Here is a 19,604-nt window from a genome sequence, read left to right on the forward strand (position 1 = left end):
TCTCTCTCACAAAGGAGGCCTTTAGGAAAGAATCAAACTTATTTAACACACAGAAACATCACTTAAAATAGAAGGAAAAGAGTAAAAGCATATAATTTAACATTATCTAAATGTAACTACAAGGCTACATGATACAACAAATATTTGATAATACTAATAATACAATTTACCCAACAGAAAGATATAGTGGGGAAATATTGTAAAGAGCCTTAAAAGTATACAGAAGAATTTTGTATTCTATGCGGAACTTGGTAGACAGCCAATGAAGTCTTTGCAAGATAGGAGTGATGTGGTGCATGGATGGGGTTTTAGCAAGCTAGCACACTGCGGTCAACAACCCTGTTGGGAGCACGCCGGAGACGACGAGAGGTAGACCAGATGGGTTTTATGGGTTTCGAGATGTCCTCTTGGGTGTTCCAACGAGACCCGCGGTGGATGTATTTCCGGCGTGGTAAGGGGGTTGCATCCAAGATGAGCAGTGAAGCAGGAGGGGGTGCAGGTAGATGAGACCGCAGCCGGAGGAGTTCAGCAGCGGAGTACTGGATCAGACCCGTAACAGGTTGTTGGAAAAGTGCCAGGAGAGTCCAGAGAAGCACAGCCCAGTTATATATCCTGCTAGGGATATGGATATGGAAGCCACTTTACCTTAACTCTACAGGGCTTTAGAAGTTGCTTTGGGTTCTTTGAGACCTCCTTGATCAATCCTTGATGCACCCTGAATTACTCTCAAAGTAATGACCTAAATTATTTTTGAGATTCCATTACGTAGAGTCGGGGTTAGGGCAGAATTACCTTCGAAGGCTACAAAGTTACTTTGGTAGGTAACTGTGTTATTGCTTTTTGAGTGTCTAGTCTACTTGATGTCTATGGCAGGTCGTACATTAGGGATTTTGTGATAATCCTGTCCTAATGAGGCATAAGGGAGACCCAGGTGCAGAGGAATTTGTAGAGCAGGAAGTATAATGAAAATAATCAAAACAACTGACAGTAAAAACTAACAGGAGACACAAAAACTGGAGCAACGACTAGAATGCAGGCAGTGTGGTGCATAGTAATGGAAGTGAAGAACAATGTAACTGGAAAGCTTAAATATACTGAGACGGGAGTGGAAATGACAGAGAAGCTAATTACAGGTGAGTGGATGCAGCTGGGGAATGGAGCAGGCAAGCTGATAGTGAGGTGGAAAATAATCAAAGCTAAAAGAATCAGAAGAGGGAAAGAAACCTGAAACTGATAAAACAGTAAACAGAAATACTAATGTAAGGAAACAAATCCAGAACACAAATAATGGGACTCATTGGACTGACACAAGGAATTAACAAAAATGGCAAAAATATAGGGAAACTATAAAGAAATGATCAAGACAGAAAATAACGGAAGCTAAAAGTCCAAACATTAATGCTTCATAACAACTACAGATCTGGCAATAACGAAAACTCCTTATATATGATGTACATTTATGTAATATGATGGGGGCTGATAGGAAAAAAGAAGAAATCAGCAGTAATACGGCAATAACATTATCTCATCTTTTAATTTTTATTAACATTTTTAACGTTGACCCGGCCCCTAGTTTCCGTGGCGATGTGTGCCCTTGAGGCTCCATGGAAGCTACCTGCTGACACTGTAATCGGTGCCAACTGTCATTGTGCTGTGCTGCCGCAACACTGCCAGCACTCTCTTCCGATTGGCCCGTTGTCAGAGCAAGCCTGACGTCTGATTGGCTGGCGTTGAAGAAGCCGATGAGCGCCACACACACACACACACACACGCTCGCGCACACACCCCCTTGCTCCATCTCCTCCTCTCTCTCCCTGACACTGTAAACATCCTGCTCATGCTTGCGCGTTCCTTCTCCTTTCTTTGAGGATCTTTTGAATGCCAGCCTCTCCAGTCCAGAGCGCGTGCATGCGTCCCTGCGTGTCTGGGATGTTGACTTGGTCGCTACGGTGATGGGGTAAAAAGTGTGTGGGGCCGAGGGGAGATGCTGCTTTCCCTCGTGGGACGCCGTGTTTGTTTGTTTGTGTCCCTCTGCGAGGCCGTTCGTTGGCGCTGGAGGGAAAACGCGGGCTGACCGAGTGTGCGTGCAAGCGTGCGTGTTTGCATGTTTGTATGTGGAGGAGTCCTTCTGGGTGTTTTGACATTTGCTTCAGCTCAGCTGGGAACCCCCCCCATTCCGTCCCCAGCCCCGCTGTCCCCTCTCTCCTCCGCTCTGAGGGGTGAAGCTGCCTCTGTCTCTGCCCACCTCCACACGGTGAGTGTTATCAAGTTGTCTTGAAGCGAAGGCAGCTTGTTCTTCAGAGTGCTGCAGTGCTCTCCTTCATGCGTTGCCATGTCCTCCTCCTCTCACTCACCTGTACCCCCGGCTCATTCCTCACACTCGGCTCCCCCGTGACCATGCAAGCATATATGACCTTCAGTCGCTGTGGCGGTGAACTCTTTTTTTTTTTTTTCCATACACTTCTCCATCATGCATGATGCATTGCTCTGAACACACTCAGAAAGGTCGTGTCATTGACGCCGGAGAGTGTGAGTGAGCGTCCTGCTGGATGTGCGGCGATGGAAACTCCATCATTCCCTGATGGGAAAGACACATCCAAGGACGATGATGGGCGCATCCAGATGGAGGGAACGGTTTTCCTGACACTGATCTGCGAACCACACACGCACACCATCGTCTCCTGTTCTCCTCTGTGACATAGAAGATCTAAAAGCGGCCGTAGAACGGATACAACCATTTTCTCCAAAAATATACAGTTCTTTGAATAAAAATGCAACACATATCTTCTTTTTTGTGTTTTGTTTAATGTTATACATAAAGGGGACATATTACTCAAAGTTCATAATTTGCACTTTCTTGTACTTCCATTTGGGTTTCCGTTGCTTCTAAAAACAGCCAAAATGCTTTAAAAACTCAAAAAGATGGGGTTTTTTTGGACAATATGTCAATGTTTTTTGGTGTCTGAAAAATGTGCCCTTTCAAAAAACTCAAGAATGTAATGTCACAAATCAACAAATCAAATCAACAGACACAAATCAACAGGCACCGCCCCTCACCTAGCCCATCACCTAGCAACCAAGCGGAGTTCCAGCACGGTTGGTCAGCTGGTCTCTTCATAAAAATCCATATTCCCATCATGTTTTAGTGAGTCTGTCCATTTGTTTTGTAACTTATGGAATTCTATACTAATATTTGCTAGTACCCTCATGCCATAATTTTCCCTCCTCCAAACACACTGTTGGTATGTTGTGTTTGGGGTGTTGTGCAGTGCAACTATTCCTCTAAACATGCAGCGTGAAATGGAATTGAAACCACTCACTGATGTTTCCAATAGAGTTCAGCTCTTTTCTTGACCTTCTATGCCTACTTTACCTCCTTCTTGTAAAGTTTTTAAAATGCATAGTATATTTCCTCTTTATTACACTTAATTTTTTATTTATTTGGGTGGATATTTTTGTCTTTATTGAATATTTGGACTGTTCATCCCTATTTTCCTCACTAATATTTAGGCAGGACCACTGTCTTAAAGTGGAACAAGACATGAGGGATCTGTAAATAAAAATAAATCTGTGCAATATCATTTTAAACTGAAACAAAAGATAAATTGTGTTTGATGTAGCATTAATGAGGCGTCTTGAGCTGCCTAACTCCCACACAGGAATGTTTATGAGTATTAATACCTTATATTGCCTGAGAGGGCAGAAACACTGGCACGGCCTCAAAACTGGAAAAGCACCATAAAATATCATACACTTTGACTATTTCTTGATCCTAGTGTCTCGAAAACTAAAGTTTTGGTTTGGAGTGGTCAGTGTCTATCAGAAACATCCTAAGGAATTAGCAACAGTGAACTGGTAACATGATTGAGCAAGAGACTGATCTGATGAAGCAAGTTTTCTTATAAATTCTCTTGTATATTATGGCCTGATGGTGTATGCGTTGTTTGAAGAAGGCAAGCCAATGGAGGCGGTATGAGGCTTCTGGTAAAGTTCTGTTGAGAAACTATAGGTTCTTCCATCTGTTGGGAGGCTACTTTGACCCCTCTCCATCTAGCATACCGTGCGTCCACTGTCATGGAAACATTGTTCCCTATAGGTTACAGCATCTTTCAGCCAGATATTTCACCTTGTCACTGAGAACACTGAGTACTTGAGCTTTTGGACGTTGGCTAGCCTTCCAAATTCCTGGATATGGCTACTGAGGTAAAGAAATCTGATCCATGGAGATGCCACTTTGCAACGTCCTGCTGTTCAGAGTCTGTTGTGTCTGCTGCTAACATACTGGAGACAGATACCACAGCCCACACCGATGTGTCAGGAGGACTCCAAGCCTCTAAAGGTTGTCTTGTGGCTTATTGGTGTAGATTTATCTTAGAATTTAGTCTTCAGACAGAATGTATTTGCCATGTCAAATACAAATCTATTCTTCTACTTACAAGGTACAGTATGCCAGTTGGACGTATCCCAAGAGCCACATCTTAGACTCTAAAAGCCTCTGTTAGCTTGAGAAATGCTGAAGTTTATGCCAGAAATGTTAGCAAAAAAAACCCCAAAAATCTGAACGATTGCTCATGTGGAGGCGTTGCCAAGAAAAAGGTTTGCAAAGATGCATCTGGGTGAAACCCAAGGCTCATGGAAAAATGTATTCTGGACAGATGAGACCAAAGTAGAGATTTTAGCTATGATTCACACTGCCACAGTTAGCTAATGCCCAGCACAGGCTGTAGGACTGGCAGATAAAATATCTATGGACTCAGCTCATGTGTTGGGAGGGTGAATTTGAACTTCTGCCATCTGGGAGGCGATTCAGAATGCTTTGTCACAGAAGGAACAGGTACAAGAACTCCTTTGTGCTGTATTCCATCAAACTCCAAAACCAGAGGAAGAATAAATTAATTCACCAGACACAGGTTAGGACCAAACAACCTCTGCATGGCAAGGAAACAACTCCTGCATTCCCAGAAAGTAACTGTTAGGTTCCAGGAATGTACTATCTATTACATGTAGTTCTATAAAACATTCTCATTTTCACTTCTCTTTTATGAGTTTTCAGTTGATGCTGTGATCAAAATGTGTTTGAACTACCTATACCTTTCCCTATTAGGTTTCAACCGTGGGATATGACAATCAATACGTTTTGAAATTCATTCTGAGAGTATATAAAAAATAATCCAAGAACCAGCAATTATTTCAGCACAACAGTGTGAAAACATTGCTTTATGGTTGTTATTTTCTGTTTTTTCACTTTGGAAGACACTAATCATTTGAGAAACGATTGAGTGGAATCAGTGAAAGCAACCGATGCTCGTTCTGTTGCTTCACTGGTGCCTGTCTGTCAATGACTCTCACCAGCAGTCTAAATATTTCAGCCTCGTGTGAATAAATGCATTTTGACCGGTTGGAATGCTTTGGAGATATAAAAGGGTGAAAGCAATAGCCAGATGAAAGGGTATCTGATGAAACGGAGATCTGACGATGAGGTCAGTTTCTCTTTTCTTTTATGTGCGCTCCCATCAGTTCACCATGCGATCTCAGATGTAGCTTGCGTTACACAGGCACCGTTAATGTTTCACAGATGCATTGTTTAACCCGTTACAGTGTGACCCGTCGGAGCAGCAGCACTACGTAAGCCAGGGGTGTCCAAAGTCAGTCCTGGAGGGCCGGCATCCTGCATCCTTAGTTCTCACCCTGGTTTAACGCACCTGGATCCAATGATGTCTTGTTAGAAGGCCTAAGAAGAGCATTGACATGCTGAGAAGGTTGTTGGTACTACCAGGGAGAGAACTACAACATGCAGAACGCCGGCCCTCGAGAACCCACTTTGGGCACCCCTGACGTAAACTAATCTGTAACATCCTAGTCCCCAGACAGCTAACATTTATAGTAAGCAATTCTAATTTCCACTAATGAGAGCAGGGTTGACGTTCTGTAGCGACCAAGGAAATGGGGTCGCTAATGCATTAAATACTGGAAGTGGAGTCAAAAAGCTAAAACAGTGGAGCACTTCTGATATTTTTATGTAATTGTTACATAATTGCACACAAAATCAACAAATGTGGGTAAAAGATAACAGAAAAGCACCAATTAAGACAACAGTGCCAAAAAAAAGGAGTGAACGTTTTCTAAAGCATTAAAGTTTGATGTTTCAGGCCCAACTTGTCTATTCATGATCTATTATGAATTAGTTCTGTGCAGGTTCTCCAAATAAACGAATATGCATCTTTATGAGTTAGGGTTAGGGTTGTAGGTTGAAACTGGATTATCCAGAGAAAACACAGAACAAGGCGATAGGTATTTATTCAGATGAAAATAAAAAACTAGAAATCTTTTTTTCCAGACCTGTTGTCTGGTTGATTGAGCTATTTATTTGATAACTTATCCACACCCTCCATCCCGATATACATGCACTATTCACAGTGGCTTTGACCTCAAAGACCTTCATTTCCTCATACTAAGACAACATAGCATTATGTTTTTCTATCTGTCAACATACAAGAAACGTGAGCTGCATTGTCACTGACGCAAATTGGAATTATGAAAATAAATTTGCCAATTAAAAAAAAACGTCGCTAAAAAGACTTTGCGCTCGGATGAGGTGGATTGTTTCGGTCGATTCGACAGTGTTTCGGTGGAAACACTTTGTTTGCGTCACACGAGTCGCATGACCAACAACCAGATGTTACTGCTGACGAAAAAGACGGAGAAGTCAACAGGAAGTGGTGGAAGATGACAACATGTTTTCACTGATGACTTATTCATCGATGGAAACGCAGCAGTTGAGAAATTATGTTTTTTTTTGTTTGATTTTTTTTTTTTGTTTGATTTTTTTTACGGAATATAGATAATATAATATGCGGAATATAGATGATATTTTGCACACATTTGTAATGGAAATGCAGCTAGTACGACAGTAGCTTTTTATTATCCATTTTATTAACTTAAGCCCACTATAGAGGAACCCTTCAAGGATGACTGGCTGAGCAGTAATTTTGCTTGTTGGGAGTTTGATCTCTTACCGCTCTCTGCATCCAGGGGCTCCGGTGTTCCACAGCATCAGCAGCTGATTAAAAGCTGCTTCCCCCAACTTCTGTCTCTCTCTCTCTCTTCCTCTCTCTCTCTCTTTCTTACTATCCCTCAGCAGAAAAATTCAGCTGAGTCACATTTGCTGTCACAAACGAAGGCAGTCATTAAGGACTGAAGGTTAAAAAAAGAGAGAAATAGATAGTTGGATTGAGTATAATTAATCTTTTTGGCTAAACTGAGGAAATTTTATCAATCCGGGAGTCAATCCAGTTGAGAAAAATTTCCAGTTATCTTGTGGTTTTATTGACCAGTGTAGATTTTCAGTGTTAAGCCTTATGAATGATCACAAATGACACACTGCCTCCTGTTTCCATTTTTTTATTTATTTATTTTTTTCAAATTATGGTGACAAACAGGTCAGGACCAGCAGTCCCGCATAATGTTATGGGACACCTCATCCCAACACTAGCTGTGTTTTCATTACTAATGTGCGCAAAACTTTGCCAATATTCCCGTAAAGTAAAAAAAAAAAAAACGAAACATAATTTTGTAATTGTGTTGTTTCCATTAACCAAGAAGTACAATTAAAATCACACACGAATAACATTGTCCATGTGATAGTTCATAAAAAAAATATGTCATACCATCATTCTCCTGACACTTCTTGTTGACTTTGTAATTTTCGTCAGTAGTAACATCTGGCTGTTGATCACGTGACTCGTGATGTGAAAAAAAGTGTTTCTATCGCTGCTTTTGTGAAAGACACGAACTTCGATACAGCCGGGTAACCCCCCTCCTCCAAGAAACTTTAGGGCAGTTTTTTGTAATTGCCGTGTTTCCATTGAGCAATGTTTTTTTTTGTAATTCCAATTTGCAACATTTCATGGTCAATGGAAGTGCTGCTAGTGTTTGTGGAATTATATTACGGAAAATCTTAGGGATTCTGAAACTTGGACTGTTTCAAATCCATTCATGCAAACATTAGCATGAAGTCGAGCAGCTAAAGCATTCCCTCTGAATACATCTCCCAGAATGCCATGCAGTCCTGGCTCAGAGTTCAGTCTTATTATCTATTGATATCGATCACGTGTCAATCGCGATATACAGTATACTGTTATTGATTTATTGACCAATCTTATATTAGATCAGAGAACTGTCCTCTTATATTAGGACAGTACAACCTAAAGCAGAAATAACTCTAAACCTCTTTACATCAACAGAGGAAGCACATAACCCTCCAAAACAAAAGTCCGTTTCAGTTTGGTACTGCATCTCAGAGTGGACATGCTGCTTTTGCATCACCGCGAAGTGTGCAAAGACACAACTCACGAGTGAGTTTCCTCTGCGTTTCTGCAGATGTGAGTTTATCTCTACATGGATCTGAGCCCAAGCAGCAGAGCCCGCACCGACACAGAGAGCTGCAGCGGCCCTCGGCCTCTGGCTACCAGCCAGCCGGCAGACCCCTTGCTTTCCGGTACCGAGAGAGGGACGGCGTCATGGAGGAGTCGTCGGCCGAAACCCTGGACTCCAGCACTCAGGGCGACGTGCCTCCACTGGGTGGGACTTTTGAAGGCGTATCTAGTTTTATTTTATTTTATTTTATTTTTTCTCTCTTTCTCTCTCTCCAGATAACTTAGTTTATTTTCTCATTCGTCTTTGCGTTAGCCGTGAAGGACGTCCAGGTGGTGCTGCAGAAAGAAAGGTCAGACGGCATCAGCACCCCGTCCAGAGACGACGACTCCACCCTCCAGAACCCGGGAACTCACAGCAGCATCCTGGATGACAACAGCAAGTCGCAGTCAGCCGTCCCGCAGGTAGACTAAGAAAAAGATAAACCTGGAAAACACAAAAAAGCAGTATTCCAATTGATGATTTCATTTTATAAAAGAAAAATACTATCCAACTTCTCTCTGTCTGTTTGTCCACAGAAGAGGAACAAATCGACTGGTCTTTGCTTCGGGGACGGAAAAAGTCTCATAGACTACATCCTGGTTTACAGGAAGTCCAGCTCCCAGTCCGAGAAGAGGGAGATGTTTGAGAGGAACATCCGCGCCGAGGGGCTACACATGGAAAAGGAGGTAAGGAAAGACGAAAAACATATGTGCCACGTGACTAGAGCCTAACAAGTTGTGTATTTTTTGTAAATATTTAGCTTGCTAATAGGTGTTAAGGATGAGGTTGTGGTCATAGTGGGATATTTATAAAACCCTTGTTCAAAACTGGAAGTGCCCTGGATTCACCTTTACTGTTGTAGGCTGTGACAATAATACGGAAGAAGGATGGCCCAAAAACACGTTCTCCCGGATGTGCTATGGCATTTAAAGTTTAAGCACTTATTTGGCATGGTGGCGAAACATGAAACTGTTGCTGCGCAAGTTACTCAACAGGTTGTTGCTTGGTAACCAAAGAGTGAGTTAGTTACTAGACGCCACCAACCTAGCTTCGCTCGCTGTCAGAGATATTAAGAATGTTGTGAATATTGAATATTCTATCAGACATACTGTATACTTTATTGATATTGATCACGTGTCTTACTGCGATATATATTGTTATTGATTTATTATCCAGCCCTAGATCCTAGTGCAAAAACCTTAATAGACTCACAAGCTCCTGTACCAAGACACAGAAGCTTGTTTTAAGTCAAGAAATTTTTTCAAATATTATAAGTTAAAATGTCTGGTGGCAGAATATTTCACTTTATAACTAATGCTTTTTCATCAATATTACAGAATTAATGACTTGCATATCATGCTGAAAAGTTACTCATAAGTTAGTTTTGTTTTATTTCAAGATATTTGCTTCAGAAAGTAGATCAAAAATACTTGATAAGATTTTGTGTTTTTAGAGCGTGGTTACTCTTTGCCAGACAAAATGATTTTTATAGTAACTGAGTAGTGGTTTATGAAGGATCTTTGTCTGTTTTATGACATAGAGAGGAACGTTAGCCTGTTCCTCTCTTCAGCTCTTAGTATAGAGGGACAGGGTGCTATCTCCGCCTACACACCCAGAATCTTATTAAGGTCTTATAAAATTGTGTTCTGTCTTAATTTGGTTTCATAACACATTCAGTCTTACCAATGTAAATCTTAAAACGCTCAGTGCTTTAGTGCCAGCTTTGAAATCGTAGGATAAGAACTCTACTCCCACCTCAGAATCAAGAGATTTGATGATGCTGTTGTGAAATCGTCTCTTGGAATTGTGAAATTTCTGGATCATCTCTGATCTTTCAACCCCGTCTTTGATGTAGCAGCGCCCGCGTCCTGATTGGAGCATCTAGAGAACGATCAATGAAACTCTTTCAGCTCTCGGCCGTGGGTGTTTCTTTCACGGAGTCATTCGGTTATTTTTAGATCTCCTACTAGTCGTTTGCAGATCATGGGTGTTTTTAAACGAAACACCCACGCTGCTGGAACGTACGGAGAGTTAAGGATGCTGATGCCGAGCGGCCTGAGGAAAGTAGTGGTCCGCGGTTACTGAACCTGTTTTGCTTTGTGTGTGTTTGTGTGTTTGCTGTTCTGCGCAGGCCTCTTTAACAAACAGCGATGTGATCTTCCTGAAGCTGCATGCGCCGTGGGATGTTCTCTGCCGCTATGCGGAGCTCATGAACATCCGCATGCCATTCAGGTGAGAGTTTTCAGACTTATGCAGTCATTCGTCTGTGAAAAACAACAGCATTTGGACATGGCTTACATCTTCACTGGGGCATCCATATTAATGTGATAAACTATAACAGTTCTTTGATCCTGATTTTTTATTTCTGTTATTTTTTTCACAATGATTGTAAATCTAAATGTTTGCCCTGAAAATCTTGTTTTGGGGTTTTTAATGGAACTTAGAACTCATCTTGTTCAAGTCGATTTTTCTGGTTACAAAACATACTGAGTCAGGTTTTTAGGCCTCCTTGTTCACATGTTTTCAAATCTGTCCCCAAAGTTTCTATTAGCCTAATATTTGGGCTGATGGTGGCTCCAAAATTTGACTTTGTTCTCCTTAAGCTACTTGGTATCGAATTGGGTGGTCCAGCAAAACACCCAGACAACATAAAACTGCCACTCCTACAGTACTCAAGCTGGTTAGCTTCTTCCTTTTCTTGCTAGCATCTTATTTTTCTTGCTAGCTTCTTTCTTCTCTTGCTAGCATCTTATTTTTCTTGCTAGCTTCCTCATTTTTTTGCCAGCATCTTATTTTTCTTGCTAGCTTCTTCCTTTTCTTGCTAGCATCTTATTTTTCTTGGTAGCTTCTTCCTTTTCTTGCTAGCATCTTATTTTTCTTGCTAGCTTCTTCCTTTTCTTGCTAGCATCTTATTGTTCTTGCTATCTTCTTCCTTTTCTTGCTAGCATCTTATTTTTCTTGCTATCTTCCTCCTTTTTTTCCCAGCATCTTATTTTTCTTGCTAGCTTCTTTCTTTTCTTGCTAGCATCTTATTTTTCTTGCTATCTTCCTCCTTTTTTTCCCAGCATCTTATTTTTCTTGCTAGCTTCTTTCTTTTCTTGCCAGCATCTTATTTTTCTTGCTAGCTTCCTCCTTTTTTTCCCAGCATCTTATTTTTCTTGCCAGCATCTTATTTTTCTTGCTAGCTTCCTCCTTTTTTTCCCAGCATCATATTTTTCTTGCTAGCTTCTTTCTTTTCTTGCTAGCATCTTATTTTTCTTGCTAGCTTCTTCCTTTTCTTGCTAGCATCTTATTTTTCTTGCTAGCTTCTTCCTTTTCTTGCTAGCATCTTATTTTTCTTGCTAGCTTCTTCCTTTTCTTGCTAGCATCTTATTTTTCTTGCTAGCTTCTTCCTTTTCTTGCTAGCATCTTATTTTTCTTGCTAGCTTCTTCCTTTTCTTGCTAGCATCTTATTTTTCTTGCTATCTTCCTCCTTTTTTTCCCAGCATCTTATTTTTCTTGCCAGCATCTTATTTTTCTTGCTGGCTTCCTCCTTTTTTCCCCAGCATCTTATTTTTCTTGCTAGTGTTAAGGAAGAATAATTTATAAATTAACTTTGGAAAAAAGTTTGGCTCTCTCTCTTCCTCAAACTCCCAGGTCCTCTCAGCGGGCGACGTGCGGCCACAAGAAAAAACAACAATGCGTGTTGACGTCACAGAATTACAGAGTTTAATCCCATACAAAGCAACGTATGAATTAACAACAAAACTGCAGAGGAACAGAGATATACATTCATTACCTGAGACAAGAAAAATAGAGAAAAAAAAACAAAGAAAAGGCAAAGACGCGTCTTTGGAGAGAGCTGATGCAAAAAAAAAAGCAAAATAGTGGCAGCTGTCTGAATTATTACTCCTGTGCACGAACTCTTATACTGAAGGTGTGTCTTTCCTTTTTAATATATTCAATTAAGGCGTACCTCTGGTTGACCAACTGGAAGCTACCTTGGACACTCAGAGAAACTTAGAACTCCCCCTAATTTACGCCAAAGATCAAAGGCCATTTGCTCTCTGGTTCAACAAAACAGCCAACAGCTGCGTCCTGGCCTCCTGGATTCTACGGTCATTTGGGTAAAGAAAAACATGAGATAAGATTTCACAGATACCTGTGGAATCCGGAGTCTCTCCCGTTATCTCTCCTTACATAAATTCTCAGGACAAACTTAAATCCAGTAATTTGGTTCAAAGAAAGGTTATCTTCACAAAACCCCATTTAGCATAAATCCTGAGCAATTTTCTAATACTAAACAAAACATTTTCATTCAAACAATTTCCATTTGATTCTGATATTGTCACAGATAGTACAATTTTCAAATACATTCATCATTTACTAGATTAGTAGTTCTACAATTAGATAATACAATCTTCATTAAAAAGCATGCTATTAGTACTTAGAAAAATGTCTTAGAAATTAAATGTTAGTGGTTTCAACATTCTATGTTGTATTCAGTTTTACACCATCCCAGATGTTGGTTCTGGAAGACTTTTGATCTTCTGTGAACCAAACAGACTTCTCTCCTCCAGGCTCAAGTGATAGTGCCCTGCAGGAGATGCTAATTTTATGGCCTCCTGTTCTCTGACAACACAGCAGGAGCCCCATTGAGAGATCCCCTTTGATCTACATTTGGTTCCTGTACTTTGAATACTTGCCCATCAATAGTTTAGTTTTAAATCCTTAACACAAACCTGTTCAAAATTAAGAAATTTCTTCAAAATAAGAATGTTCAATATACCTTTTACACATGCCGTAAGATTAACTGTATTAAGCACTAAAAATAATCATTTTTCCTCAACACTAGCTTCTTTCTTTTCTTGCCAGCATCTTATTTTTCTTGCTAGCTTCTTTCTTTTATTGCTACCATCTTTTTTAGTATTTCTAAATCTCAATAAGGAAAAAAAAGAGGTTGTATGCTTTTTCATACACATCATCAGTCACACACCGTAGCGGTATGCGTCCATAATTACAGAACTTAATACCATTGTTTCCCTGAGCTCAACATTTTCTAAACCTTTGATCGTCAATCTTTGGCAGGAGGAAGGTCTTTTACATGCACAGACGACACAAGTTTTTGAGCAGGTTAGTGTGGAAGTTTTCAGAATCTGCCCGCAAACTTCCAACTCAATAAGTCTGGTGGTTTTAAACGAAACTTCTCTTCCAGGATGGAGAAGCGCATCAACAAGTTTCGGGGATGGCTCCCCCGCAAGCCTATGAAGTTTGACAACGACACTCTGCCCTACTTGGAGGAGAACGAAAGCTTCACGGCTCCCTTCAGTCGATCGAGGATCCATCAGTGAGATTTTTCATTTTAACTTCATCTCTTCTCTTGTGATTTTGAAATCTTTTACATGTGCTTCTCACTCCCCCTTTTCCTTCCAGTTTCATCATCCACAACAAAGACACGTTTTTCAACAACGCCACCAGAAGCCGGGTCGTCCACCACATCCTTCAACGGGTCAAATATGAGGAGGGGAAAAACAAGATGGGTGAGTTTTCTCTGGATATTCAAAAGTCAACATTTTTTTTCTACTTTTAAAACTCGGGAAATTTTCCAAAGTCAAAAGTTTTCCACTTTTGAAACTTAGAAATTTTTTCTAGAATGTTTTTTTAGGTGGGAATTTGTTCTTCTTCCTACGTTTCCGTGGATATGAGGCCTAACTTAATGTTCTTACCAACTGTTTTCTCTCACGTTGCAGGACTGAATCGTCTTCTGACCAACACCTCGTACGAGGCAGCGTTCCCTATTCACGAGGTAATCACATCCGCCTTCCTTTGCGGCTCTTGTTGTCGCTCTCTTCCACCGCCTGTTTTCAGGTCTTTGCTGCTCACTCCGTTCAGCATGTTCAGGATTTTCTTGTGTTTGAACCGCACCAGGGTAGCTACCACAGCAAAAACTCCATCCGGACCCACGGAGCAGAGAACCAGAGGCACCTCCTGTATGAATGCTGGGCCTGGTGGGGGGTCTGGTACAAGTACCAGCCGCTGGACCTCATCAGGTGAGCAGACAGCTACAGTATGTTTCATATTGCATTTAAAAGAAGGAGATGCAACAATACAGTGCAACCCATATTTGGGCTAATTTTCGATCTTAACCCCAGGTCTGTGCAACAACTGAAATTTGATGAAACCCAAACAATACTTTAGTACGATGGTGTATTTGGGACATTCTATATAAGAGAAAGATAAATCTCTCTTATTTAAGCCTAATACAGGAGGAATCAATTTGCTGGAAAGAAATGTACATTCGTTTTAGATTAATCTCCGAAATTTTCTAGAAAAAACTTGGACATTTTTGAGTTTGAAAAATCCAAAAGATAGTTTTGAAAAAAAAAAAAAAAACCATCAGAAATTTGAGATTCTTGGAAATTTTGTAGAAAAAGCTTGAAAATGTCTGAGTTTCAAAAGTCGAACATTTTTGACTTTTGGGAGTTTTCTGGATTACAATAACATTTTTTTTTCACTTTTAAAGCTCAAAAAGGAAAGAAAAAAAAATCCATGTTTTTTCTAAAAACATTTCTGAGGTTTTTTTGAAGCAAATTTTCAACTTTTCAAACTCAGAAAATGCCTTGCTGTTTCACAGTTCCGGAGATTTTAGACAGAAATTTCCATCTTATTCTTTCTTTTTGATCTGCTGTAGCCCTAATGCACCGTCGTACTTCTTAACATCCTCTGCTGTTGCTTCAGGAGGTATTTTGGCGAGAAGATTGGTCTTTACTTCGCTTGGCTCGGCTGGTACACGGGGATGCTGTTCCCTGCGGCCGTGGTCGGGCTCTTTGTGTTTCTCTACGGGGTTTTCACACTGGAGCACTGCGCGGTCAGGTAAACACTCAAATGCTCTTTTCTTTCTATGAACAATGCCTTGTAAGTTGTTCACAGTTTTGTTGGTAGACCAAGACAAAGTAACTCTTCATGGAAAACCTATTTTTTGACATTCTCATGCAAATAAAACCTTAAAAGTGTGGCTCACATGGATTCTTCCTAAGTTAAAACTTTGTAGAGTCACTCACAACTCCAGCTGTAGGTCTACTTTTTACGTACATTTTTAGCCCCTCCTACTCCCATGTGTGACATGAAGACTTTGTAAAGGACAAGGTTAATTTGGTGTTTGCTTTTCTCCAGTAAAGAAATCTGCCAGGCCACCGACACCATCATGTGTCCCATATGCGACCAGTACTGCCCTTACCTGAGGCTGTCAGACAGCTGCATCTACGCAAAGGTACGCCCACTGCAGAGCACTTCCTGCAGCAACCTGCACAACAACCAGAGGAATAAATGTGGTACTTTAACTAGGCCTGTCGCAATAAGCAATAAACCAGTTAATCACATGAGAAATTGAAATGAACTCAATCATTTGCACGATTTATCGTTTTTCCTTTTTTTCTCTCCCTATTTCTACCAAATAGTGATTCTTTTTTTTACCACTTTTTGAACTTGTAAAAACAGATTAAGTTAACTTTCGTTTTCATCTAAGTTGTAAGAAAGTTTGAGTTATTGTTGTGCTTATAAGCCGCAATGCTCCACTTATGAAAAATAAATCTGTTACCTTGTAACTCAATCAATTATTCAGGTTTTTCAGCCATCCGATTGGTGCAAAGTGTGATTCTACCCATTCAGCTTTCAAGTGCTTCAGGAAGAACTGATCATTCATGCATTTGTTTGACAGTAAAACAAAGCCCTGTCTGTATTTTTAGGTCACCCATCTCTTTGACAATGGAGCGACTGTTTTCTTTGCCGTATTCATGGCGGTGTGGGGTGAGTCCCTGTTAAACTGCTCCCCAACATTCCCAGTGTCTTGTGTTCTCGTCTTGTCACCCGGGTTTAGCGTAACCATCACGCTAACGACTCAGTTAAAGATGAAATTCAAAACTTCAAGCTGAACTGCAGTGTTAGTGTTAGGGAAATGCGTTGTCCGCCTTCCAGGGTTTTTGCCGGGGTTTTTTTTGGGTTTTTTTGTGATGCGGATATGTTTCAGTACATCAGACAAAGAACACCTGCGTAAATACACGGAGCTGTTTTTCTCAATAAGATGGTTTCATTCATTTAGGAAAAGAGGCTATCTGGGCAAAATTTGCCACAGGAGCTTTGTGTTGCAGTCTCGTTTTACTACATCGATTGTAACGTTTTCCGTGAAACTGAGATGGAAACAATTTCATCGCCGTCGCCCCGAAACGTGACTAGTCGTGGGTGTTCCATCTTAAATTGACATGCGATACGGTGTCAGTGCAAATCTATCTTAAGGTGAGGATTATACGCTTAAGCCGCAGCTCAAAAGAGACGCCGTTTACCTCAAGTCGCATGTTAGGTTTCTCATTGGTCGAGAGTTCAGTCTTGTATCTCCTCTGCCCAATCAGACGTTGTTGTTTTTTGTTTGTTTTAAAAAAAATCTTGTTCACTGTTGGAATGGGAAACACAGCAAGGTTTGGGACGAGGATATTGATTCCCTCACAGAGGAGACAGTTGGACAGAGACTGGGATCAACATGATGTGAGATTAAATCAAAATGCTGGTTTTGAATGGCAGAAAAATAATGTTGGGCTACAAGATTGTGAAAACTGATGAAAAAATTAAAATGTACAAACGAATCTTAATAACTGTTCATTTTAGTCTCTATTACCTTTTTGGTTACCTGGAAATAATCCTGTAGATTGCAGGACAGGAAACATGGATTCTGAATCCGTTTTTCATCAATCCATTTTTTTTTTCTCAGTTATTTCCTACACTTGTCATTAATGACATGTTCTTTGCATCGAAAGCATGCATCACCATAAAATACCTCGGCAAATCCCATCTTTTGGATGTAAAATAAGAACACAGACACATATTTATGAGCAAAGAAGTACAAAAGGATAAGATTAAGTCATGTTTAATACTTTGCATAGCCAATGTGGGTAAATTATAATAAGCATCTAATACTCACTCTGTGATAAAAAAAAAAATCAGACTAAATTCTTGTCTGTACTTTTTTTGTCAAAATCTTTAAAAAAAAATTAAGCATTCTTTGAATAATACTTCTACGACCTCGTTTTCTTTATTTCACTTTGTGAAAGTTGGCAACACTAGCTGCTAGCTCTGGCTAACGGTTAGCTAACCGCAGCCTGTTTACAGTGGTTGAAAGTCATTTATATCAATTCCGTCATTGTTTTTTTTTTGTTGTTGTTGTTGTTGTGTTTTTATTTCTGCAGGGCACAAAATCGATGAAACCAGGTTTTCACAATTAGCCAAAAACATTTTTATTAGCTAATTCTTCCAACATGACAGGCTAAGAGGCTCTTCAAAATAAGAGCCATGATAAATCGTGTCGCGATGTAAAGAATCATAACAATTTCTACCATTAATTTTGCCAGATGAAGTCACACGAAAAATGGTGTAGTGTTTTAATATTTATGGACAATTTAAATCATTTTTAGTTCTAATCATGTTTAACCCTCTTTAAAAGACTTGTTTGTTGTTTGAAATGCCACTTTGTGTCAATTTTTTTTAATATACAATGCATATTTGCATCAGTCTCATATCAAAAGAAGACAGAATGACTAAATCACAGCAAATTGAAATGTAAAAAAAAAAGTTATTTCATAACTGCTGTACAAGGTCCCAGGGTATAGATGGTGAGTGTGCAAAATCCTCTGGATCTTTGTAGTTTTCTATTGCGCGGGGTGTGCAATGTGATGTACCATCAGAAGAATCATTGTAGAGCAAATAGGAGTTCTGTTCATAACCCTCAGGGTAATAGTGTGGGAGCCCTAAAGGGACACAAATAAGAAAAAAGTTAATTTTATATCCTGAAAAAGTGCAAATGAAAACTGACTGCAGACGAATAAATACAAGATTTTTATATCTGTCCTCTAAGAGGAGTTTAAGAAAAAATTAGACTAATTATAAGTCAGAAAAACATTCACATATGGTTCATACACAAAGATTTCAATATACTTTAATGTTTTTTTTGTGGCAGACCTACGGAAAATAGTAGGTTTCAGAATAAGAGTGACTGAATAAAAATAAATGCTAGATTCTATATTGGAAGCAATTATGTATCACAATTAGGTCTGTCACAAAAGAAATCCCAACGAAATGTGGTCGGTTGCTTTCTATCTACTCAGGATGAGCGTCTGGCGTCTGTCTGCCGCCCTTCTGTGTGCATGTTGGATCAAACACGGAACCACTGCAGCAAAATCACTCACCGCTGAGCTTGTGAACAGAGTCTGGTTGTTGGAGAGCCTCCTGAACTCTTCGCTCAAGCCTCCAACATCTCAGCATGAAGAGCAGGACGCAGCACAGCTGCAGGGCAAAGGTCAACACGCCCAGCGCTATGATGGTGCTGTTGCCTGTTGAGGGGGAGGAGCAGAGAACAGGCAGACGGATTTACACTGCACACCATTTTCAGTATTTTCGGGACATACAAGCGATATGTTGCTGTGGCAACTGTGTCCTAATAATCTACGCATGCGGACGTTGTCCTCATCCCAAAGGAAAGCCTGGCTCTCAGTTCTCATTCATCCCAAAGCCGTTCTGTGGAGATAAAATCTGGATTTTCCCACACCAAACTCGTAAATCCATGTCCTCTGTTGACCTTGTGCTTTGCTGCGCAGCCTTGTTGGAACATTGGCATCACCAAAGTGAACCCGACTCCTGAAAAACAGCCAAACACCACAGTGACTTACACTTGACACAATAAAGGGGGAGACAAGTGCTGTTCCCCTGGCAACGGCCTGACAAAAACGGCCTCTGCTCTTTGCGCCACAGCGTCGGACGCTTTGCATGAGAATCAGAGATTAAAAGGTTTGGAGTCGGCTGCTGGGCCATGGAAACCCATTCCATGAAGCTCTCTATGCGCTGTTCTTGAGCTAATCTGAAGGCAGCACCACATTTTTGAGGTCTGCTGAAGGTACCCGACCACCTCTCTGGGATTTTACGTAGGGGTTCCCATATCTTCCATGCCGCGGCGCCCCAAAGAGCATGAACCAATGGCAATGCTAACCACAGATAATGCTACAATGTAAAGAACCATCAACTTTAAAATGCTTATTTTTAAATTCACTATTCAATAATAATTGCATTCCTTTAGCATAAATGCTGCCTCATACCTGAATACAGATCCTGTTGAACACGTTTGTGATTTGAACAAAAACAATGAGAAGAAATGACTTGTATCCCGTCTG

General features: G+C 40.5%; 1 protein-coding gene across 3 annotated transcripts in view; it reads left to right on the forward strand.

The window, feature by feature from the left end:
* Positions 1–19,604, forward strand: part of LOC114160728 (anoctamin-4) — a 48,801-nt gene that overhangs the window by 18,160 nt on the left and 11,037 nt on the right. The window contains exons 1-13 of one of the 3 annotated variants that reach the window (XM_028043473.1): positions 1,559–2,254; positions 8,380–8,580; positions 8,689–8,837; positions 8,952–9,101; positions 10,547–10,647; positions 13,483–13,527; positions 13,610–13,741; positions 13,828–13,934; positions 14,145–14,200; positions 14,323–14,444; positions 15,133–15,267; positions 15,568–15,664; positions 16,140–16,200. In XM_028043473.1, coding sequence (XP_027899274.1) covers positions 8,520–8,580; positions 8,689–8,837; positions 8,952–9,101; positions 10,547–10,647; positions 13,483–13,527; positions 13,610–13,741; positions 13,828–13,934; positions 14,145–14,200; positions 14,323–14,444; positions 15,133–15,267; positions 15,568–15,664; positions 16,140–16,200 — 1,216 coding nt within the window. In that variant the 5' untranslated portion in view covers positions 1,559–2,254; positions 8,380–8,519. Of the gene's footprint in view, positions 1–1,558; positions 2,255–8,379; positions 8,581–8,688; positions 8,838–8,951; positions 9,102–10,546; positions 10,648–13,482; positions 13,528–13,609; positions 13,742–13,827; positions 13,935–14,144; positions 14,201–14,322; positions 14,445–15,132; positions 15,268–15,567; positions 15,665–16,139; positions 16,201–19,604 lie in introns of those variants that run through there. The other 2 variants (XM_028043471.1, XM_028043472.1) reach the window with 2 other exon arrangements.

Source organism: Xiphophorus couchianus, chromosome 17 (genome assembly GCF_001444195.1).
Source record: "Xiphophorus couchianus chromosome 17, X_couchianus-1.0, whole genome shotgun sequence".
Classification (NCBI taxonomy): Eukaryota; Metazoa; Chordata; class Actinopteri; order Cyprinodontiformes; family Poeciliidae; genus Xiphophorus; species Xiphophorus couchianus.